The sequence below is a fragment of the Cheilinus undulatus genome, linkage group 1 (genome assembly GCF_018320785.1).
Source record: "Cheilinus undulatus linkage group 1, ASM1832078v1, whole genome shotgun sequence".
NCBI lineage: Eukaryota > Metazoa > Chordata > Actinopteri > Labriformes > Labridae > Cheilinus > Cheilinus undulatus.
The window spans coordinates 9,655,277-9,681,890 of NC_054865.1; the positions used below are offsets into that span (position 1 = coordinate 9,655,277).

The 26,614-nt window shown below is 40.7% G+C and overlaps 1 protein-coding gene across 1 annotated transcript in view; it reads left to right on the forward strand.

Moving 5' to 3' along the window:
- si:ch211-186j3.6 (neural-cadherin) overlaps positions 1-26,614 on the forward strand; it is a 617,862-nt gene that overhangs the window by 446,969 nt on the left and 144,279 nt on the right. Inside the window, exon 27 of the mRNA XM_041792306.1 lies at positions 10,813-11,027. Within this exon, the coding sequence (XP_041648240.1) occupies positions 10,813-11,027 (215 nt within the window). The remainder of the gene's footprint in view (positions 1-10,812; positions 11,028-26,614) is intronic.

Consider the following 26,614-nt stretch of genomic DNA (forward strand, 5'->3'; position numbering starts at 1 on the left):
TGATGCAGAAGATAATTGTTCATTTATTTCAGATCGGGGAGCAGATGACCTTGTGGTTAGGTTGCACTCAGGCAACCGGGGTTCAAGTCTGGCCTGTGGCTCCTTTCCTGTCTTTCCCCTTCTCTCTCTTCCCTGTTTACAACTCTATCCACGGTCCTCCTCTCTAAAAAAAAAAGGCATAAAAAGCCCCAAAATACACCTATAAAAATAATTGCAGTTAAAAATGCTTTACATGACAACGGAAAGAGTGACTGAAAAAAGATAGTAGATGCATACTAATGTACACCAATTTGAATTTAATAAAGTAGCAATAATACAATGAGATAAAAGTTTGAAATAGCAGATGTTAAGAATTCAAATGAAAAGCAATAATATTATGAATACATTTAAAGGACATTTTTAAAGTTAATAAAAAATAGTAAATCCTAAAAAGGTGACAAAATCAAAAATGATAAAATGTTAATGAAGTAGGAGATGAATTAATCAGAAAGTAATGACAAGAGATGAATATAAATACAAGAAACCACATATTAAACATTAAAGTTTGAAAGCAGAATAGAAAAAAGCAGTTGTGATAATAAATAATGAAGTAGGTTAAGTGACTAATGAGTTTTTAAGCATTTACAAGTATTGATATTTTAAAGTTCTTTCAAGGCAGCTTCAGCGTCTCAGAGTGAACGAGGTAAAAACAGCATCACCAAATCCATAGCTGGAGCAAGGGGCTGACTTACAGGACTTGAGCCACTAATGGTTCTCAAAAGCCCATAATCTTTTGGGTTTAAAAAAAGTACTTTATTGATAAATACAGAGAAAGCAAGCAAAGCAAAGCAAAAAGTTGACATAAATTTAGTTATGAATGGGTCAGGTAGCCTTAGCACTACACCCTGCCCTTCCATCCCAGCAAGATCTGGGACACCTTACCCTTGGGTACAAATGCACAACATTTAGGAAAGTTACATGAAAGGGATGAATCAAAACTGAACCTTTCTCTTTATGTGCCTCTTATTGCCATGTGGTACCTGTAAAACAACTTGCCAGTTTATATAGTTTAGGAATCATTAAACCTGTTTATGTCATCAAGTCTTTTTGTTTTCTCATAAACTAATATGTAACTTCATTTAAAATGAAGTAAAGTACAACACTTCCCCCAAAAAGTATATGTTACATTTACTGTATTTAAAAATTACTAAATAAAGTAGAATTACACAGCTCATTTATAGAAGCCTGAGTTACTCTAATGATCTACTTTTCACCTCTGCATGTGCAGTACTGTGCAGGACTTCTCAGCATGCTTGGGCCAAAAACTGAGGGTATTTTACCAGGGGTTAAAAAGGCCCGGACAAAGGAGATGTCATCAAGCTTGACCTTGGCTGAGAAACACCCATATGTGTCGACATCTGTTGTGCTTGACTCTTATACACATGATAGTATGTCATATAACTTTAAAGGGATATTTCGGGATTGAAGAAGTTGGGTAGTATGAGGTGCCTGGCCACAGTGGTAGCATTAGCCTGCAGTGGTTTCTGTGAAAGTTGATCCTGTGGTTATTATGAGCTCAGGGAGATCCGGGGCATAGAGGCTGTAGATGGGAACGTTTTATCTGCGTAGTTTAATGAGTTTTATGTAAAAATGGGCCAAGAAAGTGTGTTGGCTCACATGTACACTGTGTCGAAAACATATAAAGCATTTTATTCCTCCAAAAAAAAAAACCCCTCTGTGTCAGGGACTGATCAGCTGTGTGGGTCTGCTGGCTTCCACAGGGATATTTCGACTTAAATGATGATGTGCCGTTTACAGTGGATTCAAGAGGATAGTTGTATGAATCGGAGTACACTGAAGAAGAACTTTTACAGATGGAGAGCCAGCGGGCTGAAAGAGAGAGCAGATAAACTTCATTTGAAAGTTTTGAGCAGGAGAGATCCTGAGTTACCTGTCGCTGTAGGTGTGGAAAATGCAAACCCATGCTCAGGATCTCAAAACTTTCAAATGAAGCCCTGTAGAGGCCCGCAGACCATACAGCTGATAAGAGGATATCAGTGTGTGGCGGCAGAAGGAGACAAAAAGCCAAAAGCTGCATCGTAGATTAGTGCCTCACACAAAGTTTTTTGGGGGGGAGAAATGAAGTGCTTTGTACATTTTCAACAGGCGAGACAACATATTTCCTTGGCACATTTTTACATAAAACTTGTTAAACCATGCAAATAAAATGTATAACAACTAGCCGCGGATCTCTTGAGCTCATAATAACCACAGGATCAACTTTCACAGAAATCACTGCAGGCTAATGCTACTACTGTGGCTGAGTACCTCATACAACCCAACTTCAAAAATCCCCAAATATTCCTTTGAGAAATAAAGAGAAAATTTTTATGTTTTTTAGGGGGTGATTTTAAACTATTGTTGAATCAGATGGATTCATATTTTCTCTTCATTATGACAAGAAAAACAACAGTCACATTTTGGTAGTCATTGCTTTACCATCCGTAAAACCCAAAACTCACACTCTGAAATGACAGGGGTCAAACTTCTTACAACACCATCATTTAATATGTTAAAAGAAATTACACAGATAAGATTTGTAATATCAACTGATCAACTGGAGGTTTAGCTACATTTTAAAGGGAATCTAAGTTAGGATAAGGAATAGGTAACATGTCTGAAATATTCCTTTGCCCATACTGCCCTCCAACATCTATCACAACTTTGATTAAATGGAAATAATGATGATGGCTTGTTTTCATGACAGACCAAGATGTATGTTAATTTCACAAAGAATTGTGGGTCACACTTTCTTCTCTGGTTTTGGTAAGAATAGTCCTTGGCATCCTGCGCTAATGTGGAAAATAAAGTAATTAAAGCACCCTTCCTTTGCTATCAGAGAATTCAAACTACCCTTAAAATTCATTTTTTAAAACAGAAAAGAATGTTTCATTCATTTTAAAAGAATACCAACTAAAGTGAACTTTGAAGAGCAGATTTATGCCCACATTTTTACACAGATGTTGATTCCTGAGCTGGAGAGCCTGAGGGAAAATGTTGAAAATGTTTGTCTGTGAAGTGTCGCCTACACAAACTACAGTGGAAAGCAAACTTCAACAGGTAAAGCCAAGCTCTACAGCATCTTAATGTCATTTAGCAAGTGCAGTTTAGTCAAGAAAAGTAAAAGAATAAAGAACAAGGGAATGTAGAGACAAAACAAAGGGGGAAGCAAAAGTACAGACAGACATGGAAGTGGATATAAGTGGACAACAGGCGAGAAAAGAGGTGATGGGATAAACAAAGAGGAATGAATAAAGAGAAGTAGTAGCAGTAAAGAAAAGAGGTGAAGTGAGACGGAATAACATGTACTGTAGATCAGATAAGTGTTAACACAAGATTGAAGTGCTGTAGGGTTTTTTCTGCTCCAGAGGCTTTCTGATATGACCCCACCCCAACAAATACACAAACAGATTACAAGATTGAAAGAAGAACATGCAGATAATCGAGGCGCTGGGATTAATAATGAGATTAGACAGGCGAGGAGAGGGATGGGGGGTGGGGGGTGGGATTACAGCTCCCTGGTCTGACGTTAACAAACACAAATTCCCAGCAGACAGCGAATGAGCAAAACAAAGCTGCCTTAAGAGGATTGGAGGGCTTGGCCATTGTGACTAAAACTATGTCTCAGATTGTCTCTTGTGCAGAGAATTAGGATGACATTGCCAAAATGGAAATTCAGTCATGGATGTTTCCCCGGTGCATCTACTCACACACATACAGAAATTATGGGTTGTTTTAAGGCAGATAAAGGCATTAAAGCCTCCAGCACTTGGCTCCAGATCATTTTTATTAAGTACAAACAGCCATGACTAAATAAGAAACATTTAGATTTAAAGTTAGGGTAAAAGAAAAGCTCCTTTACATGTCAGATTAAAAGTTGGATTTAGCCAGCTGAGTGAAGCCCACTTGGGTGCATGAGGACCACGCCTCAGGAGCACCATGGTTTGAATTTTTTTGTGGTGTGCATTTAAATAAATCAGGGCTTTCAGACAGCCTGCTTGAGCTCCAAGCTCTTCATGCATCTGATACCTGCGTCTCATGCACAGATCATCAAGACAATAGAAGGCTTGTCTATTTTCTGCACATGCTCATTTCCCTTTCATTGGCACATATGCCTGCATAATCTGAGATTACCTCTATCCACTGTTGCAGCCAGAACTGTTGGAAGAGGAATGATAGCAAAGATAGAAAATAACCAATGTAAAAGTAGAGGAATAATGATAACATTTGATTTTTACTTTTGTGCTCCAATGATAACCTGACTGGATTAGGAAAGAAATACAAAACGACGAAACTTACTTTCAGTTGAAAACAGGACTTTTGACCACTGAGCTCATCAATAAATGTTGCTCACACACTAAACAGGGCCTGAAGGTGGTGTACGCCACTTCCCACTTAAAGTTTATGATCTATAAAAAACAAACGTGATGGTAAAATGTGCACCCCTATAATCTAACTCTGACACATGCTTACGAAAGGAAAGGAATGAATTATTTTTGCCGAAAGCCATTTCTGAGGTTTGGCAATAAAGCTTGGCAACATGACATCTCACCCCAGTCTAGTGATAGGGTTTCAGGCTCTTCTGGATCATTTGGCTCAGCAAAGAGAGCCGGCTCTCTTGGCTCCCCAACATCTTCATTCGGGTACCGGTTTCATTTGACCAGGCTTCATTTGACCCACCAAATTCAGCAATGTCATGATAAATGATTGATATTTGGGCATGTATTTTACTCCAGCTATACTCAGTTTTTTTTCCATCCATCCATTTCCTATACCCCTTATTCCTTTTTGGGTCGCGGGGGGGGCTGGAGCCTATCCCAGCTGTCATCAGGCGAGAGGTGGGGTACACCCTGGACTGGTCTCCAGTTAATCGCAGGGCTGACATATAGAGACAGACAACCAGGCACACTCACATTCACACCTACGGGCAATTTCGAGTCGCCAGTTAACCTAATGAGAATGTTTTTAGTGGTAGGAAGAGGCAGGAGTACCCAGAGCGTACCCACGCGTGCACGGGCAGAACATGCAAACTCTGCACAGAAAGGCCGTGGCCCTGACCGGGAAGGGAACCAGGGACCTTCTTGCTGTGAGGCAACAGTGCTAACCCCCGTGCCGCTGTTCCGTCCCTCTTTTCCAAAAGTCCATCCATCTATTTCCTATACCGCTCATTCCGTTCCGGGTCGCTGGGGGGTTGGAGCCTATCCCAGCTGTCATCGGGCGAGAGGTGGGGTCTCAGTTTTTCTATTTAATGAAAATATCATGTGATTGTTGATCAAAATGTACAAGACTTGCAGGTTAGATGAAATCAGATCACTGGCTGGGCTGTATGACACACCTGGCATTAAACATTAATTTTACACCATCAAGCATGAGTACCTAATGCACGGTGTGCTTGTAGAGAGAAATGTGAAGAGAAGCTCATCCCTTCTAATGAATCAAATAACACACAGACATAAAACAACAAATGATAATAATAATGATAATATAAGGCAGCTCTCAAATGGGATCTGGCTTTTATCATTCACATAAAAGAGCCGGCTCTTTGAACCTGCTCGATCATGGGGTTGCCATATTGTGTGGCCATGGCTGTAGCCCCTGCAAAGCGGTGTTACCAACCTCCTGGTTTCCACACACTTTTTTGTGCTTCTTATAGATCCAGCAGTGGCTGTGTTTACTTGAAATCCCTTCTTTTTGTCACAAGATAGTCTAGAATCAGATTGAATTGTAAGCCCTTGATAAATAAAGCTATTTTTCTAAGTAAAAACCTTAACATGTACCCAGCCATTGGTAAACTGTCAATGGGCTTCCAGACGTTTAAAATTTCAAAACTGGGCAGCATTTAGACCACATATGAGGAAGCTAAGAAAATTATGTGAAACGTAAGAGGAGGCGTGGTGTCTGGTTCACAAAGCCAGTCTTCCTGTTCTTCTTTTTCCTTCTATGTTTCTGATAATATTAACCTTTTCATACATCTCTTTGTGTCAGGTATGAGTCCGTCTCTGTATGTACCACTTTCTTTTTCAAACAACTTTCAGCATTATTAGGTTCACCTGAATAACGCTTGCAACTGATGGCCCTCCAACATGGCTGTTCCGACCGGTTCCAACCCAAACAAATCCCATAATGCATTGCACAGTGATGTCGATTGCCAGGTTATTTTCTTTGAGTCTGGATTCTACACACTGTTTTCTAAATGAAATCTGAGTTCTTTTTCTCTTTAGCCCAGGTGGGAGGCCGATGACATCTGTGGTTTAGGAGTGGCTTGACACTCCAAACACAAAACTAGTATCCCATTTCCTGGACCCGTCTATGTGTGGTGGCTCTTGATCCCGAGTCCACTGCCAGGGGCGGTTTTAGTCAATTGGAGGCCCCAGGCAAAGATCAATGTGAGGCCCCCCCCGATATCACTCACCGCAACTTCTTTGATGACCGTCATATGAATGTGATTTAACAGAAGCAGTACAGTGTGCAGTGGCCACTAACAGCACATTTAACTCCATTCAGTGTGAGATAATCTGCATTATAACCAACATCTGTTAGGTTAAGTACCAGTGAATACTTGGTGACATCAAGCTGGACAAACTGCATCCACCTTAGACAGAGAATAAAAAAACAAACATAAATCTGACGTCTCCTCCAAAGAGATATGAGAATAAAGCCTCTATGCTTAAATGATTTTAATGCACAAACTTGTGGCCTCTCTTCATCATTTTCTGAAGTTCATGTGCTCTCCTGTTCTTAGGGTTTCATGTTTTCAGATACAATATCTTAGTAAGTGTATCTGGCCCAAGGTTCCATTAAGAACTTAATACAGTCAATTTGTATTTCTGCATCATGAGTTTTTATGATGTTTTTAAGAGAAAAATACAATAGGCTCTATTTTCAGTCATTTTTTTCATTGAATCATGCTGTACTGTAGGAAAACAGGAGTGTCAAACTCATTTTGGGTCAGGGGCCGGATGTGCTCCAGTGAGACTACCTGTTGGCTGGGGATTTTTTTTAGCAACATCAGTACGACAAAAGCTGATGTAAAGGCTGCTGTAAAGAGAATTGATCCAATATTAGATGTAGCTACCATTTTAATGAGTGCTGCATGTTTGCACACTAAAGGGTAAATTAGCTACTTTTGACAGAGAATTTATCTGCAGGTAATCTAAACAGGTGAGGCAAAAATATGCTGTCCTAGTAACATATGACCATTTTTACAGATTTTAATGTTTTTAGGACCCACCGATGATAAATTTACAAGACTGTAATATTCATTACAAATATACATTTAACATGACTGATTATGGATTTAAAACAGCAACCTGTCATCCACAATGCCTGATCTGACCCTTATTTCACTGGGCCTGGGATAAATGCACAGAGTACAGCGGGAAGACGAGAGAGAGAGAGAGAGAGAGAGAGAGAGCTGGGGAGGCACGGAGAGACAGAGACAGAGACAAGGATCTTGCAGCGATTCATCGCACTTCTGCACTATTACTGCTTATAGAGATACAAACCCTCACCTGTTGAGTAAAAACTTGACTTTAAAGCACATGTCTGAGCCCCTAGAGTAGTTCTTCTTCATGTCCACTCTCTGAATCCCCCTGACATCCCTGCATGCATCATGAACGGGGCCATCTCCGTGCGTAATTATGGATGAGCTGCGCCAAGATCAAACATGCTGACCTCACTTGTCATAGGACAGTCCGTGTCCAGATTAGGATTGCATGTTCAGTTATCAGCCTAAGTCATTTTCACCATTATAAGAATAATTTCTACCATTTAATGAGAGCTGCAGTTAAACATGCCACAGTATTTATAAATGATGTCCTGATTAAACTGAAGCGATCAAGACCGCAAGTTCACTTCTTGATGACATAAAATAAGATCTTATGTAAATAGAATTAGGTTATATTAGTCTGGCATTGCAGATTTGTTTTAATGTAGGCTTAAATCAGGCTGGAGATTGAACTGAGCCGCTCACCAAAGCGTGATGCAATGTCTGTGTTTGTGGATGAGGGACAATTCCGCAGAGAAAGTATTTGTTATCCTAAATCAGCTGTTTTAATCCCACTCAGGGGAAGAACTTTGGTTCTACAAGGCAAAATCCTCTGGCTTTGACATTTGTTAAGACCCTTTTGTAAGAAACTTGTCAGAGGTGAACAGGACAAGACTCGGTGAGAGAGCAGAGTTGATGCTGCAGCTGCGCTCTGCTGTGCATCTTTTTTATGATGTTCCTCACGGCTCTAAATGGTAAACTATGAAAAATTTTCTTTGACCTGGGGAGTGGCAAAAACATAAGTGAGCTATAATTGTAGGAAAACAAACCTAGGCAAATTCTTGAGGCCCCCCTTATGGACGAGGCCCAAGGCAATTGCCTACATTTGCCTAATGGTAAAACCGCCTATGTCCACTGCTTGTGAAGCACCCCTAAGTTCTTGATTCTCAAAGCGGAAGGCTGAGATCATCTCCGTTGCTTATACACCTTTTCTTACCACATTTTTCTCTTGCAGTCAACTTTCCATGAATCTGCTTTGATACAGCCTCTGAGAACAGTCTGCACTTTCAGGAGAGACCCTCTGTGGCTTACCCTTTCTTGTGGAAGTTGTCATTGATTGTCCTCGGGACATTTGACATTTCAGCATTTTTTCCTTTTATTGTGGTTGCATTTACTGAGAGTGAGGGAAAAATTCTCAGGAAACCATTGAAAAGACATTGTCTTTTTCATTTTTATGATCTACACTGCATTCAAAATTATTATGCAAACATGCAAACTGATTTTCCTAACTAGTCAATGCAAATGGGAGTCAGTATAGTTTTGTAATCATCAACTGTTAGAGCATAATTCAAATTTTATTGAACAAACCTCCCAATGATAAGTTTTCTTTTTTTTTTAACTAAAAACTCAAAATAGACAGTTCTGAATTGTTATGCACAACAGAGTTTCAAAACATTTTATAGGTTGTAAAGAACTGAAAATGGTCATTTGTTGAATTTGCAGCATTAGAAGGTCATATTAACTGAAACAAAAGCTATTTCAATCAGAAACATCTTAACAGACCAAGTTACATGTTAACATTGGACCTGACCTGTTAACATAGTCTGAGTTTTTGGAGAGTTTCTGCTTGCAGTTCTTCGCAAGATGTCAGAATATCCTCCCAGAGCTGCTGTTTTGATGTGAACTGCCTCCTACCCTCATAGATCTTTAGCTTGAGGATGTTCCAAAGGTTCTCAGTAGGTTTGAGGTCAGAGGAGGATGGGGGCCACACCATGAGTTTCTCTCCTTTTATGCCCATAGCAGCCAATGACACAGAGGTATTCTTTGCAGCAGGGGTTGTTCAATTGTCATGCATGAAGATAATTTTGCTATGGAAGGCATGGTTCTTCTTTTTGTTCAATGGGAGAAAGTGGTCAGTCAGAAGCTCTATATACTTTGCTTAGGTCATTTTCACACTTTCAGGGACCCTAATGCGGCCTACCAGCTCTCTCCCCATGATTCTGGCCCAAAACATGACTCCGCCCCTCCTTGCTGATATTGCAGCCTTGTTGCAACATGGTGGCTGTCCACCAACCATCCACTACTCCTCCATCTGGACCATCCAGGGTTGCACGGCACTCATCAGTAAACAAGACTGTTTGAAAAAGAGTCTTCATGTATTTCTGGGCCCACTGCAACCATTTCTGCTCCTGAGAATTGGTTAGGGGTGGTCGAATAGTAGGTTTATACACGACTGCAAGTCTCTGGAGGATCCTACACCTTGAGGTTTGTGGGACTCCAGAGGCACCAGCAGCTTTAAATACCTGCTTGCTGCTTTGTAATGGCATTTAAGCAGTTGCTCTCTAAATCCGATGAATTTGTCTGGCAGAAACCTTCCCCATTATGCCTTTATCTGCACAAACCCGTCTGTGCTCTGAATCAGCCACAATTTTCTTCACAGTACAATGATCACACTTGAGTTTTCCTGAAATATGTAATGTTTTCGTACCTTGTCCAAGGCCTTGCCCTATTTGACACTCTTCAGCAGCAGAGAGTTCCTTTTTCTTTCCCATATTGCTGAAACCTGTGGCCTGCTTAATAGTGTGGAACATCCTTCTTAAGTAGTTTTCCTTTAATTGGGCTCAGATAAACTTAAATGATTCAGAGAGCCCTGAAAGACAATACCATCCATGAGTTTAATTGAAAACCAAAAATTTGAATGTTTATGGCACTAAAAACCAATTTGCATAATAATTTGGAACGTGGTATATAAGTTTAAGTTTTTGAACTTAATTACCATATAAAATGCACTCTTCAAGATATTCTAATTTATTGAGCTTCACTGGTAGTTCATGGGATGCAAAAAGTTTTACTATAACGGCACAAAAAGACTAGATAAGTGGTTTTGTATTTCCATGCATCTATTTGTCCTTTGTGCTAAAATTCAAAGAGGAGTTCTCCAGTCAATCAGTGACTCTCCCTTTTTTCAGTAATGAGAAGATCTGCATCACTGAAACAATTAGTGAGGGAGATAGCTGCAAGGGGAGGCTGTCTGAGAGGAATAACAGCCAGACTGGAGCAGAGTGTAGAAAGAATGCTTGTAGTCTTCAATATATTGAATGGTTCAAAAATAATAAAGTGGGGGAGTTTGGGATCAGAAAGCTGGCTTTCAAACTACTGAAGCCTTTTTGCATATGTGCATCTGAAAATTTTCAAATTGTGGAGGAATGGCAAAGAAAAAAAACACTATTGCAATCTTCATTCAGTAATTCATGTGATTTTGTCTCACGATTTCCTCTTCTCCCAAGGTGCCAATGCCCAGCTCAGTTTGAGGGGCCTGAGTGCCAGCAGAACAAGCACAGTTTCCAAGGCAACGGATATGCCTGGTTTCCTCCCATGATGCCTTGTTTTGAGAGCCACGTGTCCCTGGAGTTTATCACGGACGTTGCTGATGGACTGCTGCTGTACAGCGGCCCCTTAGCCCAGCTGCAGGCCTGGGACCACGAGGACTTCATAGCCATAGGTAGGAGGCATCACAGACTTCCTTACATGTCTAATTCTGCTCTTATTCTTCTTAGGTCTGAATTATGGCATAAAAGACTGTTCATGGTGTTTTTAATGGTTTTAACCTTTCTAAAGTTGTAGGTAAAGGTCCTCCGCAGAAACTGACTGTGAGGTTAAAAAAACTCAGTAAAAGTACAGAAAAAATCAAAGTAACAGTTCAGAGAGACTGTGCTTCACATTTTTATGAGGCTTAAGAAGCTGAACAAAAGCAGAATTGCATTAATGACTTCTAACATTATCTCAGAGGTACATATTCACTTCATGCTGCGTTTAGCTAAACTTTGAAAAGTTGTTTTGCTGCAGGGGGGTCATGACTTTAAAGTGAAGCTTATGGCGATTATTAGGTGAGGTGAAAATAGAATAATTTAGTTTGGTGAGACAGAAGAACAGGAGGTATAGAGGCATCTGCACTCGTGAACTTTGCTCAAAACAGACTAAAAGGACTAATGAGCACAGTGTTCAGACTACAGGTACAAAATATGGACTAGAGTATCTGGCTACACCTGTTCATTACTAAACTCAGGTGTTACAATCAAACCTATTGTCACAGGTGTATAACACCAAGCACTTAGCCATGCAGTCTCCATTTCCAAACATTTGTGATACAAAATGGGTTGTTCTGACGAGCTCAGTGGCCTAAAGTGTGGGATTGTGAAGGACGACACTTTTGCAGTAAGACTGCAAGTGATATTAGAAACTGGAAGCATTTAGGAACAGCAGCAACTCAGTCACGATGCAGAAGACCACGTAAAATCACAGAATGGGGTCAATGACTCCTAAGTGTGTAAAAGTTGCCAACGCTCAGCTCGTTCCAGAGCTGAAGAGTTCTGAACTTCCACTGGCATTAATGAAGCACAAAGTGTGTGTGGTGGAATCTTCATGGAATAGGTTTCCATGGACAAGCCGCTGCTTGCAAGCATCTGGCCCTCTGGCCCACACAGAGCCCTGACCTCAACCCCATCAAGAACCTTTGAGATGAACTGGAACAGAGATTGTGTCCCAGGTCTTCTTGTCCAACATCAGTGCCTGACCTCAAAAATGCTCTACAGAATGAAAAGGCCCGGATTCCCACAAAAACACTCCACAATCTTGCAGAAAGCCTTCCAGGAAGAGTGGAGGCTGTTGTAGCTGCAAAAGGGAGACCAACTCCATATCTAAGTACGTGTATTTAATGATGTAAGGCCAAATACTTTTGTCCATATACTGCATTTATACCCAAGTGTGCTCTGACAGGGTTATGTGAGAAATTTACAAAAATACAAAAGGAAAAGTGATCGTGATGAAATCCAAATGTTTGGTCTTCAGTATTACTCAGTTTTCATCAGCAGCTGCTCTCACAAACATCACATTGAATGTCTCTGAAAAGATCTTTTCTCCTTGAACACATATCTTTATTTTAATCGAACCACCAACGATACAAGGAACAAAATGCCATGGGGCTGTAATTGTCTGATTTCAAAGAAAGACACTATTGTGATTCAGCAGAACAGGAATATTTATCAGACAGTTACAACACAGGACTTGAAGGTAATAGCTCAGCTATTTCTTTCTTTTCCTTCAGGAAAATAAATCTGTGGTGAACTTATTGTACCTTTAGCCACCATGGTAACAGGACAATAAGCCTATGTTCATACTGCAAGGGAATCTGAACCAAATCTGATTTTTTTGTTCAAGTGTGACACAGCTGCAACAAAGGAAAAAAAACTGAAAACCATTTATGAGTGTTTTGGATGACTTAAGAAAAGACATTCAAAACAATGCTATTAGGGGTGTTCAAATAAGACCCTCAGGGTTAAGAGTGTACTGCTGCCAATAAAAGCTGGCGGTCTTTTAACCACAACGTTTGCAGTCTTTTTGGCTGACTGTTAAAGAAAAACATCGAAAATATCAAGTGTAAACTGGGTGTTAGACTTGTGAGAGCTCTGCACCACCTCACAAGGAATGATTTATGAAACCACATACAATCCCAAGACTAGTTCAGTAGCCAGAGAGAAACTTGTGTGAAAGTAGCACTTGTATTTTTCTGTATAGTTTAACTATTAAGATCGTGATTATAGAAATCCCATTGAGGGGAATGTTTGGGCTATAACTACATCTGTAAAAATCCCAGGAGGCATCAAGTGTGGATCTTCTTTAATTCTGGTCTTAGCAAGATTCAGTTTTTTAATGTCCTTTAGGCGACTCACTTTAATGGCCCTGAATTACGTCTCAAATGTAATTACTGAGGAACATGCAAATTCCGCAATACTCCACCTGCACTTGGGTCTTAGAAGCAATGGTTTGCTCCAACAGAGAGTGTGCGCCCTCACCCACTAGATGCATTTCTGGAGCAATGCGCGGTGTAGCCCTTAGCAGCTGGAGACGAGAGATCACAAAATCTAGGGAGAAGCACAAATGCACAATGTAATAGTAAGTTGACATCAGATCACTTTACCTATGTCAATTTGCTGTTAACTTCCAATATTAGTCTGGGATCTTTTGCCAATTGCTGCACATATGAAGTATGTGGAGTTGAATGAGCAAGTGTTGAGGCTCATTAATGCTCTGAAATGACTGAAATGACTATGGATATGGACAGAGCTTTCTGTCCACACTCTTGTAGGCTATGAATTGGGAGGAAATGGTGCAATACCAATGTAAATTGTGGGAGGAATGTAGCCTAAAGTTCTGCCACACCAGCAAAACAAATAAAGAATATATTGAAAATTGCAAACTTCATCAGTCTTTCTGGTGAGATGTCACTGAGAGATAGACATAGCAGAATAGGAGGGTAAGGGTATTAATGGAGCAGCAAGTAAGGAGTTTCGGAGTTCTGTGTGAGACAGCACATTTATTCGATTCTTTTTAGCCTTTAGGTTGGCGCACCCAAGACGATTACAAGTTTATCTTTAGGCCAATTTGACAGTCAAGGGGCTGTCCTGAGTCGAGGTTTGTTATACTGACAGCAGCTGTGTGATGAAAAATTATCTGACCCTGTCCTTGTGTCGGTGTTTTCATTTTTGAAAAAATGTTTAAGATTTGAAAATCATCCAGTGTGGGGCCAGCCTGAAATGCATTGTAACCTTTTATCAACACTGGTACTTGTGCTTACAATGTAGTTATTGACATCATGGTGGTCATGTAACTATATAGGCTGTTTGCAATCACGTGATCTCAAATTCCTGATGGGGGACAGGAAGTGGGGAACAGCTGTTAGGAATGGATGGGAATGGAGGAATGTATTTTTTTAAGGATCCTTTTTTGGGCTTTTTGTCTTCATTGATGGGTCAGCTGAAGAGAAACAGAAAATATGGGAAGAGAGAATGGGGGAAGACATGCAGAAATAATGCGCTATGACCAGTATGTTGAGTATTATAGCCTCAGCATATGGATGCCTGCTCTACCAACTGAGCGAAACCAGTGACTGTAAAGTTGGCACCTTACAGCTTTAATGGACCCGAATGCTGCAATTCTATCTCTAAGGCTGGGCTCAGCCTTAGAGAAAGGGTAAGAAGCTCAGACATTCAGAGGGAGCTAGGAGTAGAGCTGCTGCTCCTTCACATTGAAAGGAGTCAGCTGAGGTGGTTCGGGCATCTGATTAGCATGACTCCTGGCCGCCTCCCCATGGAGGTGTTCCGGGCACATCTGGCTGGGAGGAGACCTCAGGAAAGGCCCAGAACTTGCCAGAGGGATTATGATCCTGTCTAGTCTGGGAACGCCTCAGAACCCCCAGCAGGAGTTGGAAAGTGTCGCTTGGGAAAGAGACGTCTGAGTGGACTCGCTTTGCCTGTTACCCCTGTGACCCAGCTCCGGATAAGCGGATGAAGATGGATTGATGGATTTTTTTCCACAGTTTAACCTTGCATAAAGGTGATCAGTATTGTAATTACACAGTCTTGCAGACCTTTTAGAATTTAGCAGTGTCTAGCCAGATGGAGGGAAACAAGTGTCTTGGGAAGTCTTGCACTGGGCTTAGAGGCTAGCTGAGCACCTTTAAAAAAAAAAAAAATCCCAGTTTTTTTCACCAACATTCTGTCAACCTGAGCTTCGAAATGTGAGCCTCTGTAGCTAGTCTAGTGCCAGTCATTATTTAATCCACATCTAAAAAGCCAAACTGGTACCAAATGAAGAAGAGCTGTTTGGGAGCCAAACAACCAAACAACCAACTTGATCCAGTATTTTAAAAGAAAACGATTTCCCATCCCATTGAACGAGACTGGATGGCCATCAGCTATGGAAAACACTGGCAAGGTCAGAGTTTAATGGGCTAACCATGACAAAAGTGCACTGAACCAAACTGGGCTGCAAGATTGTATGACACCACTGATTTAGGCTTTAGACGGAGGCTGTTTTAATTCCTGCATGCTGTTGTTTCTCCCTGAGTTTTTTAAAACTTTTTTCCCTGAATATTTCACAACTTTTGAGACACACAAGAAGCTTAATAATTAAAAAGAATTTTATTCATTTCATTTTGAACGCTTGGCATGGTAATAAACAGCTCATATCACGGCCTTATTGGTAGCATTTTTTTATGCAGAAATCACTTCTTGCCCCCTGTCGGGACCTCTCTGCAGCTGCATGACGTTATCTGCAAAGAGTCTATGCAGTCAATAATGATGTTGCCTGTGTTCTTTTGCAGCTGTGCAGGTGAGCTTCTGCTCCAAGTTCTAACATAACCAGAAAAAACAGGGAGAAAAAGACTGAAAAAGAGCACTTTTTGATGCAACAAATGACATGGCAGCATAACACACATCACAGGTGTTGTTATCATTAAGTATGGCAGAAACAGAGATGAACAAACATGAGAAATGTACAACACTTCACCTTTCATTCCCCTTTGTTCTCACCCTGCAGCCAAGGGATTGATACCAGACACAAAGAAAAGTGTTCCAGGTTTAATTCCCTTTGTGCATTAACTTGCCACGACCTCTGGATTTGGCAGTGACTGTCAATCTTACAAAGTTCAAACACATGCTGGATTTTGATCTTATTTAAGCTGAAATATCATGCATTTTGATGTGAATCACTTTGATTCCCATATGAACATGATACAACCACCTACTGCTGCCTCTCTTGATGATTTATGGTGAATATTGGTGAGAATGTGCTTCAGCAGGTTTACATTTCTGGCTCTTAAGGGAAATAGTTTGTCCTTTCTCTCATTGCTGAGGCAATATTGTTGAAGTTTGAGGACAATAAAGGTAGTTGAACTGAAGGGCAGGCAGACAGGAATTACAGACAGATGGAAACAGAGAACAAAATGTCTCCAACATTTCGGTATATTTAGTGTTTTAATCTGAGAGACGAACGCCTCCTTGTCTCCCTCGCTACATCTTCCCTTGCACTGGCTCTCTCTCTCGGGAAGAGGCTGTTGTTCTGTCGCTGCCAAAGTAATATGTGTGGGAGGTGAGGTCTGCCTGGAGAGCTGGACGTGCTGCATATTAGAGTGCAAGTGTGTAATAAACCAGTTTGCAGAGTGAATTCTGAGTTATCTCTCTGGCTGCGCTCTGTGTCAGAGCCTCTGTGTGTATCTGAGGACCAGTCAGCATGTGCAGTCAGAGCAGAAAGAGTTAACGCTTTGTGGAGTTCAGGCTCATTTTGTCACTGCACAGACTAATTAGAGTCAGGCTGTACATATTTAGAGCTCTAATTAAGTTGTTTCAAGGTTCAGCTCCTGCATGGAACAAATGCATCGGTGAGCCTGGACTGTGCTAGAGCTCAGTATAACTGCATTAAGATGTGTTTCTATGTTAATCTATTAATGTGACAAATAGTGTAATGGTGGAATAATTTGTTTGGGGGCTTTCTAGTGCATAGCTGTGTAGAAGTTTTGCAGCTATAACAGCCTCCACTCTTCCTGAAAGGCTTTCCACAAGATTTTGAAGTGTTTTTTGGGGAATCCGTGAGCATTCACTCTGTAGAGCATTTGTTAGGTCAGGCACGGATGTTGGACAGGAAGGTCTGGCTTGCATCCTTATATTCAGTTCATCTCAAAGGTGCACAATCGTGTTAAGGTTAAAGTTCGTCCACATCAAACCATGTCTTTATAGTCCCTGTTTTGTGCAATGAGGCACTGTAATGTTGAAAAGGAACAGGCCCTCCACAAACTAGTGCCACAAAGTTGGAAGCAAAGCATTTACAAATTGTCTTGGTATGCCGAAGCATTACAATTGTCCTTCACTGGAAATAAGGGGGTTAGCCCAAAGCCTGGATAAACAGCTCCGTACCATTATCCCTCCATCCTTTATAGTTGGCACAATGCAGTTGGGCAGGTAATGTTCTCCCAACATCCACCAAACCCAGACTTGCCCATCTGTCTGCCAAGTAGAGAAGCATTATTTGTCACTCCACAGAACATGGTTCCACTTCTCCACTGTTGTGTGCTTTACACCTCTCCATCTAAAGCTTGGCATTAAACTGGTGATGTGTGGCTTGCATGCAGCTGCTCAGCCATGGAAACCCATTCATGAAGCTCCCACTGCACAGTTCTTGTGCTTCCATTAATGCCAGTGGAAGTTAGAGCTCTCAACTATGGAATCAGAAGAGCGTTGCCGACTTTTACACACCATATGCCTTGGGCTGGCCACACAGTACAGGGTTTTATGCCCAATTTCAGGCCAGATTTGCCTCCCCTAACAATCGTGGGGGTGTACACCAAGTTGAGGCTTGTTGCAAACGACTGTTTATCTGAATAATCCTCGTGTGTGGTGTCAACATGATTGTCTCACTGCTCTAAATTACACCATAGCCTCCAAGACTCAGAATAGTAAATATCAAATGTGTTTAATATTTACAATTGCAGGTCGTAGTTCCTCTGACGGAGTACCTTTAGGAACCAAAGAGAGCAAACAGGCCAGGTAGCGTCGCCTGCTGGCTCATACATACTTTCATCGCTCACAAGCATAAACACAACTGCACCTTTAATCCAGCCAGGACTTCATCCTGATTCCTTTCCTTGTTGTATGATTTTTGCTGCAACTGTCACACATGCCTGGACAGCTTGTGGTGGAGGGACAGCAAGCCATTGGTATGGATAGACATACATGTTTGTTTTTCTGAAGTTGTGATCACACCAGGCTGGCAGGTTGGCGGGTGTGTGATCTCAGTGGTCTCACAGCCTGGCCGAGTCATCCAGTGTGTGCGCTCAGAGGATCATAAGATGGAAAACTGTTCAAATCTCCCTCATGTCTGTGATCTCTCGTGTTTTAAAATCCTTTAAGATTTGAAAACCGTCTAGTGTGTGGCCAGCCTTAGCAGTTGTTGACCTTGCTCTTTCTTCTGCTTCTTGGCTGAGTTGCTGTTGTTCCTGAACACTTCAATTTTCTAATATTATCAAATATAGTTGACTGTAGAATATCCAGCAGGGATGAAGTTTCAGCAACCACCTTTCACCAACCACCTGCCACCTTTTCTTATTATAAAGGTGGCATCCAACACAGTACCACGCTTGAAGTCACTGAGCTCTTCACAATGACCCATTTTATATCGTAAATGTTTGCAGAGAAAGACTGCGTGGCTAGGTGCTTGATTTTATTCACCTATGACAACGAGTCTGATTATAATGAACACTAGGTTTTATTTTATGTACACTGTTTATCATAACAGTGGAGAAAGGGGTGTGTGTATTTAGGGGCTGCTGTAAATGTTTGCAGAGAAAGACTGCGTGGCTAGGTGCTTGATTTTATTCACCTATGACAACGAGTCTGATTATAATGAACACTAGGTTTTATTTTATGTACACTGTTTATCATAACAGTGGAGAAAGGGGTGTGTGTATTTAGGGGCTGCTGCTGTGTCATGTTTGACCAACTATTATGGGCTGGTGTTGGCCATAAAAGAGGGATGTTTTTCTGTCCCAGCCTTGCCTTGTTAAAAGGTAAATATGCTTCATGTAGAAGCCTTCCTTTGGCCTCAAATGTGCACCTGAAGTTTTTCCACTTTAGCTAAATCCAAACAAAAACTGTATGCAGAATGAGTTGGAAAACAGTGTAAACAATGCATCAATTTAGTTCTACGTTCTCATCCAGTATGTATTCTCATTTGTGGTAAGAGGTGAACAATATCCAAGTGTTGGAAAAGTTTTTCCACAAACTTCATTTTGTTTGTGTAATCCCCAAACACTGGTATGGTGGGTTCAAGTTAAACCTAACTGCTCATTCCTAGAACAGCTAGGCAGACATTAACTCACTAAAATAACTGATGGCAATGAACCTTCTTCCTCCTTTGTTTGGAGTTTCTGTTAATGCTTCTTATAAATCCTGTTCAAATGTACAGAACATAACCTAAAAAACCACAATGAACGAACTTTGACCTTGTGAGACCTTCTAATGGCTTCTTAAGGTAAGGTATAGCAGTTTTCCCAGGGTTTTCTCTCGCCTCATAAGTTTAATCAGCCCACACACCACATGAAAGGATTTCTTTGCTTGGACACCCAGTGCACCACACCATCTGATAAACAAATATTATTAAAAAGAAGCCATATTTACCAGCCACAGGGAGGGATGAATCTACATCATATCTGATATGAACAACATTGAAAGCCATATATCTGATTTTTAATAAAAAAGGATAATATTAGACCATATATTACAGTGGTGCTACTATACCACAGGCCGTAAAGCTCCACTATGTGTCAAAGCATAGGTAGGATTTTTTCATGTTTATTAGATATGAGAAAGAGAGGGAGTATTGACTCTACTGTATGTTGAATGTAATATTTATATCCATCTGTGACTATTCTTGTAAAGAAACGACAAAATATAATGAAGACTCTGTGTATGAGTCTCATACAAAACAGTAGGCTGATGCAGAAGTGTTGAATAAACAAAGCACAATAAAAGAGAGCAGGATGTATGAAAGCACAGTATTCATTAGGACCTGCTGTTTATTCTAACAAAGCTAAAATGACTCAGAGTTGATTTCCTGGCCAAACTCTGAACTTATCGTCTCCAAAACAACAAAAACAAAAACTTTTTGATTAAACAGGATTAGACGGTCACAGGGGAACAGGAAATGCTTTTTTAAACTCAACATAAGAATGCAGCTTCAAAGATTCACTGCTCACATCAGTGCTCAAAGAGGCAAATTAAATTGGCTCATTAGAACAAGAGGAATTGGATGAAATTGGAAGAATCACTTCAGAATAAAACAAATCTTAACTGATTGCCAAAATACCACAAATGTTAAAGTGAAAGAACTCCAAACTGTTCCTGTGTCATGACTACTAGTTGAATGTGTTGGATAACAAAGGCGGGGATCCCTCTCTTGGCGCTGCTTTGGCGATGTGAGGGAGTGGTGGAAAGCAGTGTTTGGTGCATGGCAGTCAAATAGGTGAGTCTGGGTTTGGCGGATGTCAGGAGAACATTACCTGCCCAACTGCATTGTGCCAAGCATGAAGTTTGGTGTATGAGGCTGTTTTTCAGGGTTTGGGCTAGGCCCCTTATCTCCAGTGAAAGCCAATCTTAATGCTTCGGCATACCAAGACATTGTTGACTATGCTAAGCTTCAGTTTGGGGAAGGCCCGTTTCTATTCCAGCATGACTGTGCTCCAGTGCACAAAGAAAGGGCTATAAAGGCATGGTTTGATGAGTTTATGTGGAAGAACTTGACTTGTCTGGACAGAGCCCTGACCTCGGCCCCATCGAGCACCTCGGATTGAACTGAAATGGACGTTGTGAGCCAGGTCCTTTTGTCCAGCATCATAAATGCTCCTACTGAATGAATGGGCACCAAAGCAAAACTAGGAACCGAACTTTAAATGATGCTAAGACAACACTGCAGTGGACAAAATTGCCAACAGGTCTGTGTTGAAGACGAACCAGGAAAGTTTGGTCAGGAAGAACAAAATTCAACATACTGCATTCACAGAGAAGCTGGGAAAAGTAATCAAATACACCATGATTGTGGCAGTGCTTAAGCAGAATCATGGGCTTCCAGGCAACATGAGAGAACTGTCATTACCTCTGAGGAAAGATAATGAGTCAGCTCAGAGTGTTGGACGCCACAGGTATGTAAAAATTCACCACACCTGGTCCAATCAGGGCCAGTCAGTCACAAACACACATCTGGCACCACACTGAAATGATTCCCTTACCACACTCTGGCCTTGTTAGACAACGATTTTAGTCAGAAATGGCAGCTTTTGTTGCTGGGTTTTTTTTTTTTTGCATTGAGATTTTAGGTGCCTGAATATGAAAAGGTGTGAAAACAGTGCTTAAGTGTCCCTCACAGTGTCACCTGTCGATATGAAAACAGAGACTTTGCACACATGCACATTAGGTTTCCAGCCAACAGCCACATGTGAGCAGTAGGGATGGGAATCATCTTTATTTGTCTCAGTGTTGATACCCGTATTGATACTCCCTTTTGATTCATGTCCTTATTGATAATGCTTTCAATACTTCTCTCAGCGTGACATGTTAGTTTTATTTCAGTGTTCGTTTTCATTCTACAGTTGTAAAAATCAATATTCTATCTATTTATATCTATTTTATATTACTGGAAAGAAAATTCTCATCTTTATTGCTCTTCTCATCAAAAACTGTATTTCTTTTAGATGTTACATTTGAGCCAGGGCTGTCAAATGGTTAGAATTTTTAATCGCACTTTATCCTAAATTTTTTTCAATCACAATTAATCAGGAATACATTTTAAATTTTTGTATTTAAAACTATTCCTGTGTTATTTTGTCTTAAACTAAGTGTAAATGGCTTTTTGTTGGATACATGTCTGCTTTTATAAGCACATTGAAGATTATGTATTAACTTAACTATGGAAAAAGGAACTTGTTATGGACTGAAAAGGAAATAAGGGGCCAGTAAAAACGTGCATGTTTGATAACACAATGTACAGATGACTTTTGACTTGGCTGTCTGTGAGTTATGCAGCAGTGGTGGACTTATTTTACATCACTGTGTCTTTGAGCTTAACCAAAGTTAACAATGAGCATGCAGTTAATTGGTATTTCTTTTTCAATGAATGCACTAATTCACCTGGAAGTGTGGATACACCTGCTTCACATTCCCCAAGCAAAGTTAGCTTTGATATTGCTATTATTTGTCAATAGGAGCCACCGGTGCAGAGTCTAGAATCTGGGTTTGCTGTTTTAAAGCTCCAGAATGAAGTGCACGCTCTAAAACTTTATAAATGTGTCAAAGGGCCCATTATGCTCCCATAACTGAGTGCACCAGCGTGCAGAGACCCTGAGAGAGTCCCTGAAACCTGAGACCCTCAGAAAAGTCCTGCACAGGGCTCTACTTAACAGTATTGCATTTTTGTTTAATATGATGCACCATGCTGATGTGCCTCTTGTAAGAACTGCTGTATGTTTTCGCTGCACTTGTATGATGAAAGTATGTTCTGTCACAGAGCCAAGGACACCTGTATGGATACGCTAAAATATTGATTTTTGAAGTTTGAAAAATGCAGACAAAGGCATACACTCTGTAGAAGGAATAATATGCACATGTGCTTACTGTTTCATTACAAAATCACACCACAAACTTCTGACCTGGCATGTTTTACAGCATATTAGGGAGTTTTGCAGATTGACGTACATGGCAGTTACAAAACGTTGTCGCCTGAATGCAGAACAATTTTGAAAATGCACATGAAAACCTTTTACTTTTTAAATAATCTAAGAATAAAGTTTGTAAAGATTACCTTTATCATCATCCACATGTGAAGACTGTCTGAAGCCGTTATGCACAAAGAGGTCGTGAGTACTGTTTTTCTTTGAGTTGTCCTTGCTCGCTATTCAGACAAGCAGGTGAAACTCTTATCACATTTTTCAAAGCTGGCCTCAAAATAAACTTGAAAAACTTCCCCCTCCCTTCATTTCATCATTGTTGTGTGGAGAAAACTGAGCTCCATCAGCATGAGAGCTGGGCTTCACACAGAGTGAAGGCGCGGAGAGCTTCTCTCCTCATACAGACACAAAAACAAGGCTGCAAACTGCATGAAGCAGGACAACTCTTTGTGTTTGCACCTGAATGTCATCAGCTCTACGAGCTTTGTGAATTAGACAATGAGGCAGAGAGAATGATGCATGACGTGTTGAAATCAGACATGTTAAAAACCGAGTAAGATCACAGTATGAGCACCAAACTTGCAAAAACAGGAAGATGACTCAATTCCTGACCTCAACACTGGGATTATGACAAACATAATTCATGCCTATAATTTTAACATTTGAATTCTTTTCCCTGTATAAAAAGTTTGTCAAGTATTTGCAGCAGTTTCCAGAAATCAATAGCTTAATATCCAGCTTAAACTAACAAAAACAATCCTACAGGACCAACATGAGATAAAATCTCCCTAATGATAGCGCTTAATGGTTCCTCAAGGCAGAGTTAAACCGTTTTTAGCTGCGTTTTCCTTGTCTGTTAAGTTTAATCAACCCACACACAGAATAGCAAAGAATTTCCTAAATAAAACTGGCAGTTAACTGAATGCCTAAAGTCCTATGAATGTGTTATGAGCTGTGCTGCACCTCTCTAGTGGCATGACTTCATGTTCAAGTGTAGTTTGAGAAGCTTATTACAATAATAGTTTCAGATACAGATGGAGCTGCAGTGAAAGCGAGGTGAAATATGGATTAGAAGGAGCAGAAGTGAAAGAGGAGGACAAAGAGAAATGCTCAGTGGATCCAAGGAGACTGCTTCACTACCTGAACTGATTTTTCATTTATGAATGTCAAGAGGCACATGAGCAGCTGCTGAACCTCCTGAGTTTAAAATATTGACCATTTCAATGTTCTGTGTGCGGACGCCATTGTTCACCCGGTTATTGAATATTGTTGGGTGATCCTGCACATCAAGCCTGATTGTTCCCTGGTGCTTCACACAAACCCACTCTGAGACCTTCAGCTCCTTATTGAGATGCCTGTTTGCTCCTCCAAAGCTGCACACTCATCCGCCCTTTATCCTGCCGCAAGGCAGCTGCACCGATTCAGCCCTGCTGAGTGGGCCAGAGAAGGTGTAAGGTACACACAAACACACACGCACACCGGGATCATGGTTGTGTACTGCACCCAATCTCTGCTGCAGGGAGAGAAAAGATTACATGGCTCCAACACACAGCTGGTGTGGGGCTTAATAACCCTCGTACCTGAGGTGATCTCTTGTGTTCGTGGTAGGATCAGAATATTTGATGTTTCCTTTAATCCTTTTACTTTTACATTCACTGCTAAATGTTTTCATCAAATTGTGAAGTCTTAAATTTTCATCAAGGTATTTTGAGGTTAGAGATGTTTTTGTGCTCAATTCATGGTCAGATTTTCTGGGTTAATCTCCTGCTGCACATTTTCATGCCTACAGTGCATAGAAAAAGTATTCACCCTCTTGAATGTTCTTCCTTTTTATTGAATTTATAAATCAATCAGGATCAATATAATTTGGCTTTTTTATTTTGAAAAAAATACAAAAAACCTCTTTAATGTCAAAGTGAAAGCAGATATCTACAAAGTAATGTCAATTAAATAAAAATATGTAAGGTAAAAAAAAGTGACTGCATAATTATTCACCCCCTTTTAAGCTGATTCAACAGAGGTCCAGCCAGTTGGTGCTAGTAGTCTCACCATTTGTGAAATGGATCACCTGAGTGCAGTGGATGTGTCTCAAATGATTGTTGCAATAAGATATCTGTGTCTGGAAGGTTCAGTCATTGGTTAATCAGTTTTCATGGCTACCATTACACCACGAAGACAAAAGAACACTCAAAAAAACTCAGAGCAAAGCTTATCAAAAAGTATAAGTCAGTGGATGGACATAAAACAAATTTCAGGCACTGAACATCCCCCAGAGTTCAGTTATCATCATCAAGAAATGGAAAGAATATGGCACATGTGCAAATCTGCCCAGATCAGACCATCTGTCAAACTGAATGTGCAAGAGGGAGACTAGTAAGAGAGGCCACCGAGACACCTATGACTACTCTGAAGGAGTTACAAGCTTCAGGAGCTGAGATGTGATAAACTCTGCATGCAACAACTGTTGCAGGGGTTCTTCACCAGTCAAAGCTTTATGGTCGAATGGCAAAAAGAAAGCAACTTTTGATGAAACACACATTAAATCTGGAATAGAGTTCACCAAAAGGGATGTGAGAGACTCCATGGTCAAGTGGAAGGAAGTTATTTGGTCTGATGAGACAAAAAATTTGCTTTTTGGCCTTCAGACAAGATGCTATGCTTGGCTGAAACTAAACACTGCTCATCACCACAAACACACACCACCCCCACTGTGAAGCACAGAGGTGGCAGCATCATGCTGTGGGAATGCTTCTCAGCAGCCGACCCTCAGGCCATATTGGAGCATATGCTGGTTCGGCACAACATGTCCCATCCTTCCAGGTTTCCTCCCAGCACACACGATCCTGGGGACCCAGTATTCAGTGAGCTGGATCGGGTTTTTGGTAATGGCTATCAACCAGGAAAAGACCTTTAGACCTTTATTTATCAAAACTTTACTAAGGATTAGCAAGATATGTGCAATCTTGCTTTTCCCATTGTTACTGACAGCCCAACAGCACCAGTAGCAGCTGCTTAAACATCTGATGTTATATTTGTGTTATCTGAGTAATTCTAGAGACTTTGATGATTAAGTTGATTTATAATTATCAACCACAAAAACTGCATTACTATAGGAGAATGACTTTTTCCTGTGAGCGTTTGTCACCATGCAGCTTCTTGGAGACTATTTTCTTTTCCTCAAGACTATTTCCCAAAGTGTCTACTCATATATCACTGAAAGCATGCACAGCATTTAAAAATGTTTTTATAGAAGGGAAATGACACTCATGAACATTGGCTCCTATTGTTGCTGTTGTGATTAAACAGGTTAAGTCATATCCAGATCCTACACTTAAACACACTGACTATAAATAAAACAGTATTATTAAAATTTAAGGTAACTCACTCACCTGTCCTGATCCTCCATGGCCCTCTTTGGCTGTACATGTGAGATTAATTGTGGCGTTAATGATTTGTGTCCTGCAGAATCAACGTTAAATGACAAACATGGCTGGAGGCATTAAACCTGCTCTGAGCTTCTTTACCAAGCATACACACATCACCCACACTGCCAGAGGCCAAGACTTGTCCAATCAATACACAAATTAACAAAACAAATTAAATTTGTGTAATCTCAACTGCCTTGTAGAGTGAAATAAGTCTGCCGGCAGGGGTTCAGATAAGGACTGGTGTGTGTGTTTGTGTGGTTTTTAACTCTTCTCTTGAACTATAGGGACAGTTTTCATCCTTGGATGGTTTCTCATGTCTTGCTACAATATGAGAGGTGGATTGTGGAGTAGATAAAGACAGTAAATGGAAGAAAAGGTTTCTAGCGAGCATGAGCACACACAAACACACAGATTCATTCTGGCATTACGTTCAATTTCCACAAAGCTGTTATGTAGCAGTACCCCCCAGCTTAGTGCTGCAACAGCTTTCAAATAGGAACTGCTGCTGGATGTGGAGATCCAATATGCGTCGGCTGCGGGGCTGGCTAGCTAGGTGACAGATCGTTTATACAAGAAGCTCTCTGCTCTGCACTCGCCGCTTCGCCTGCTGGT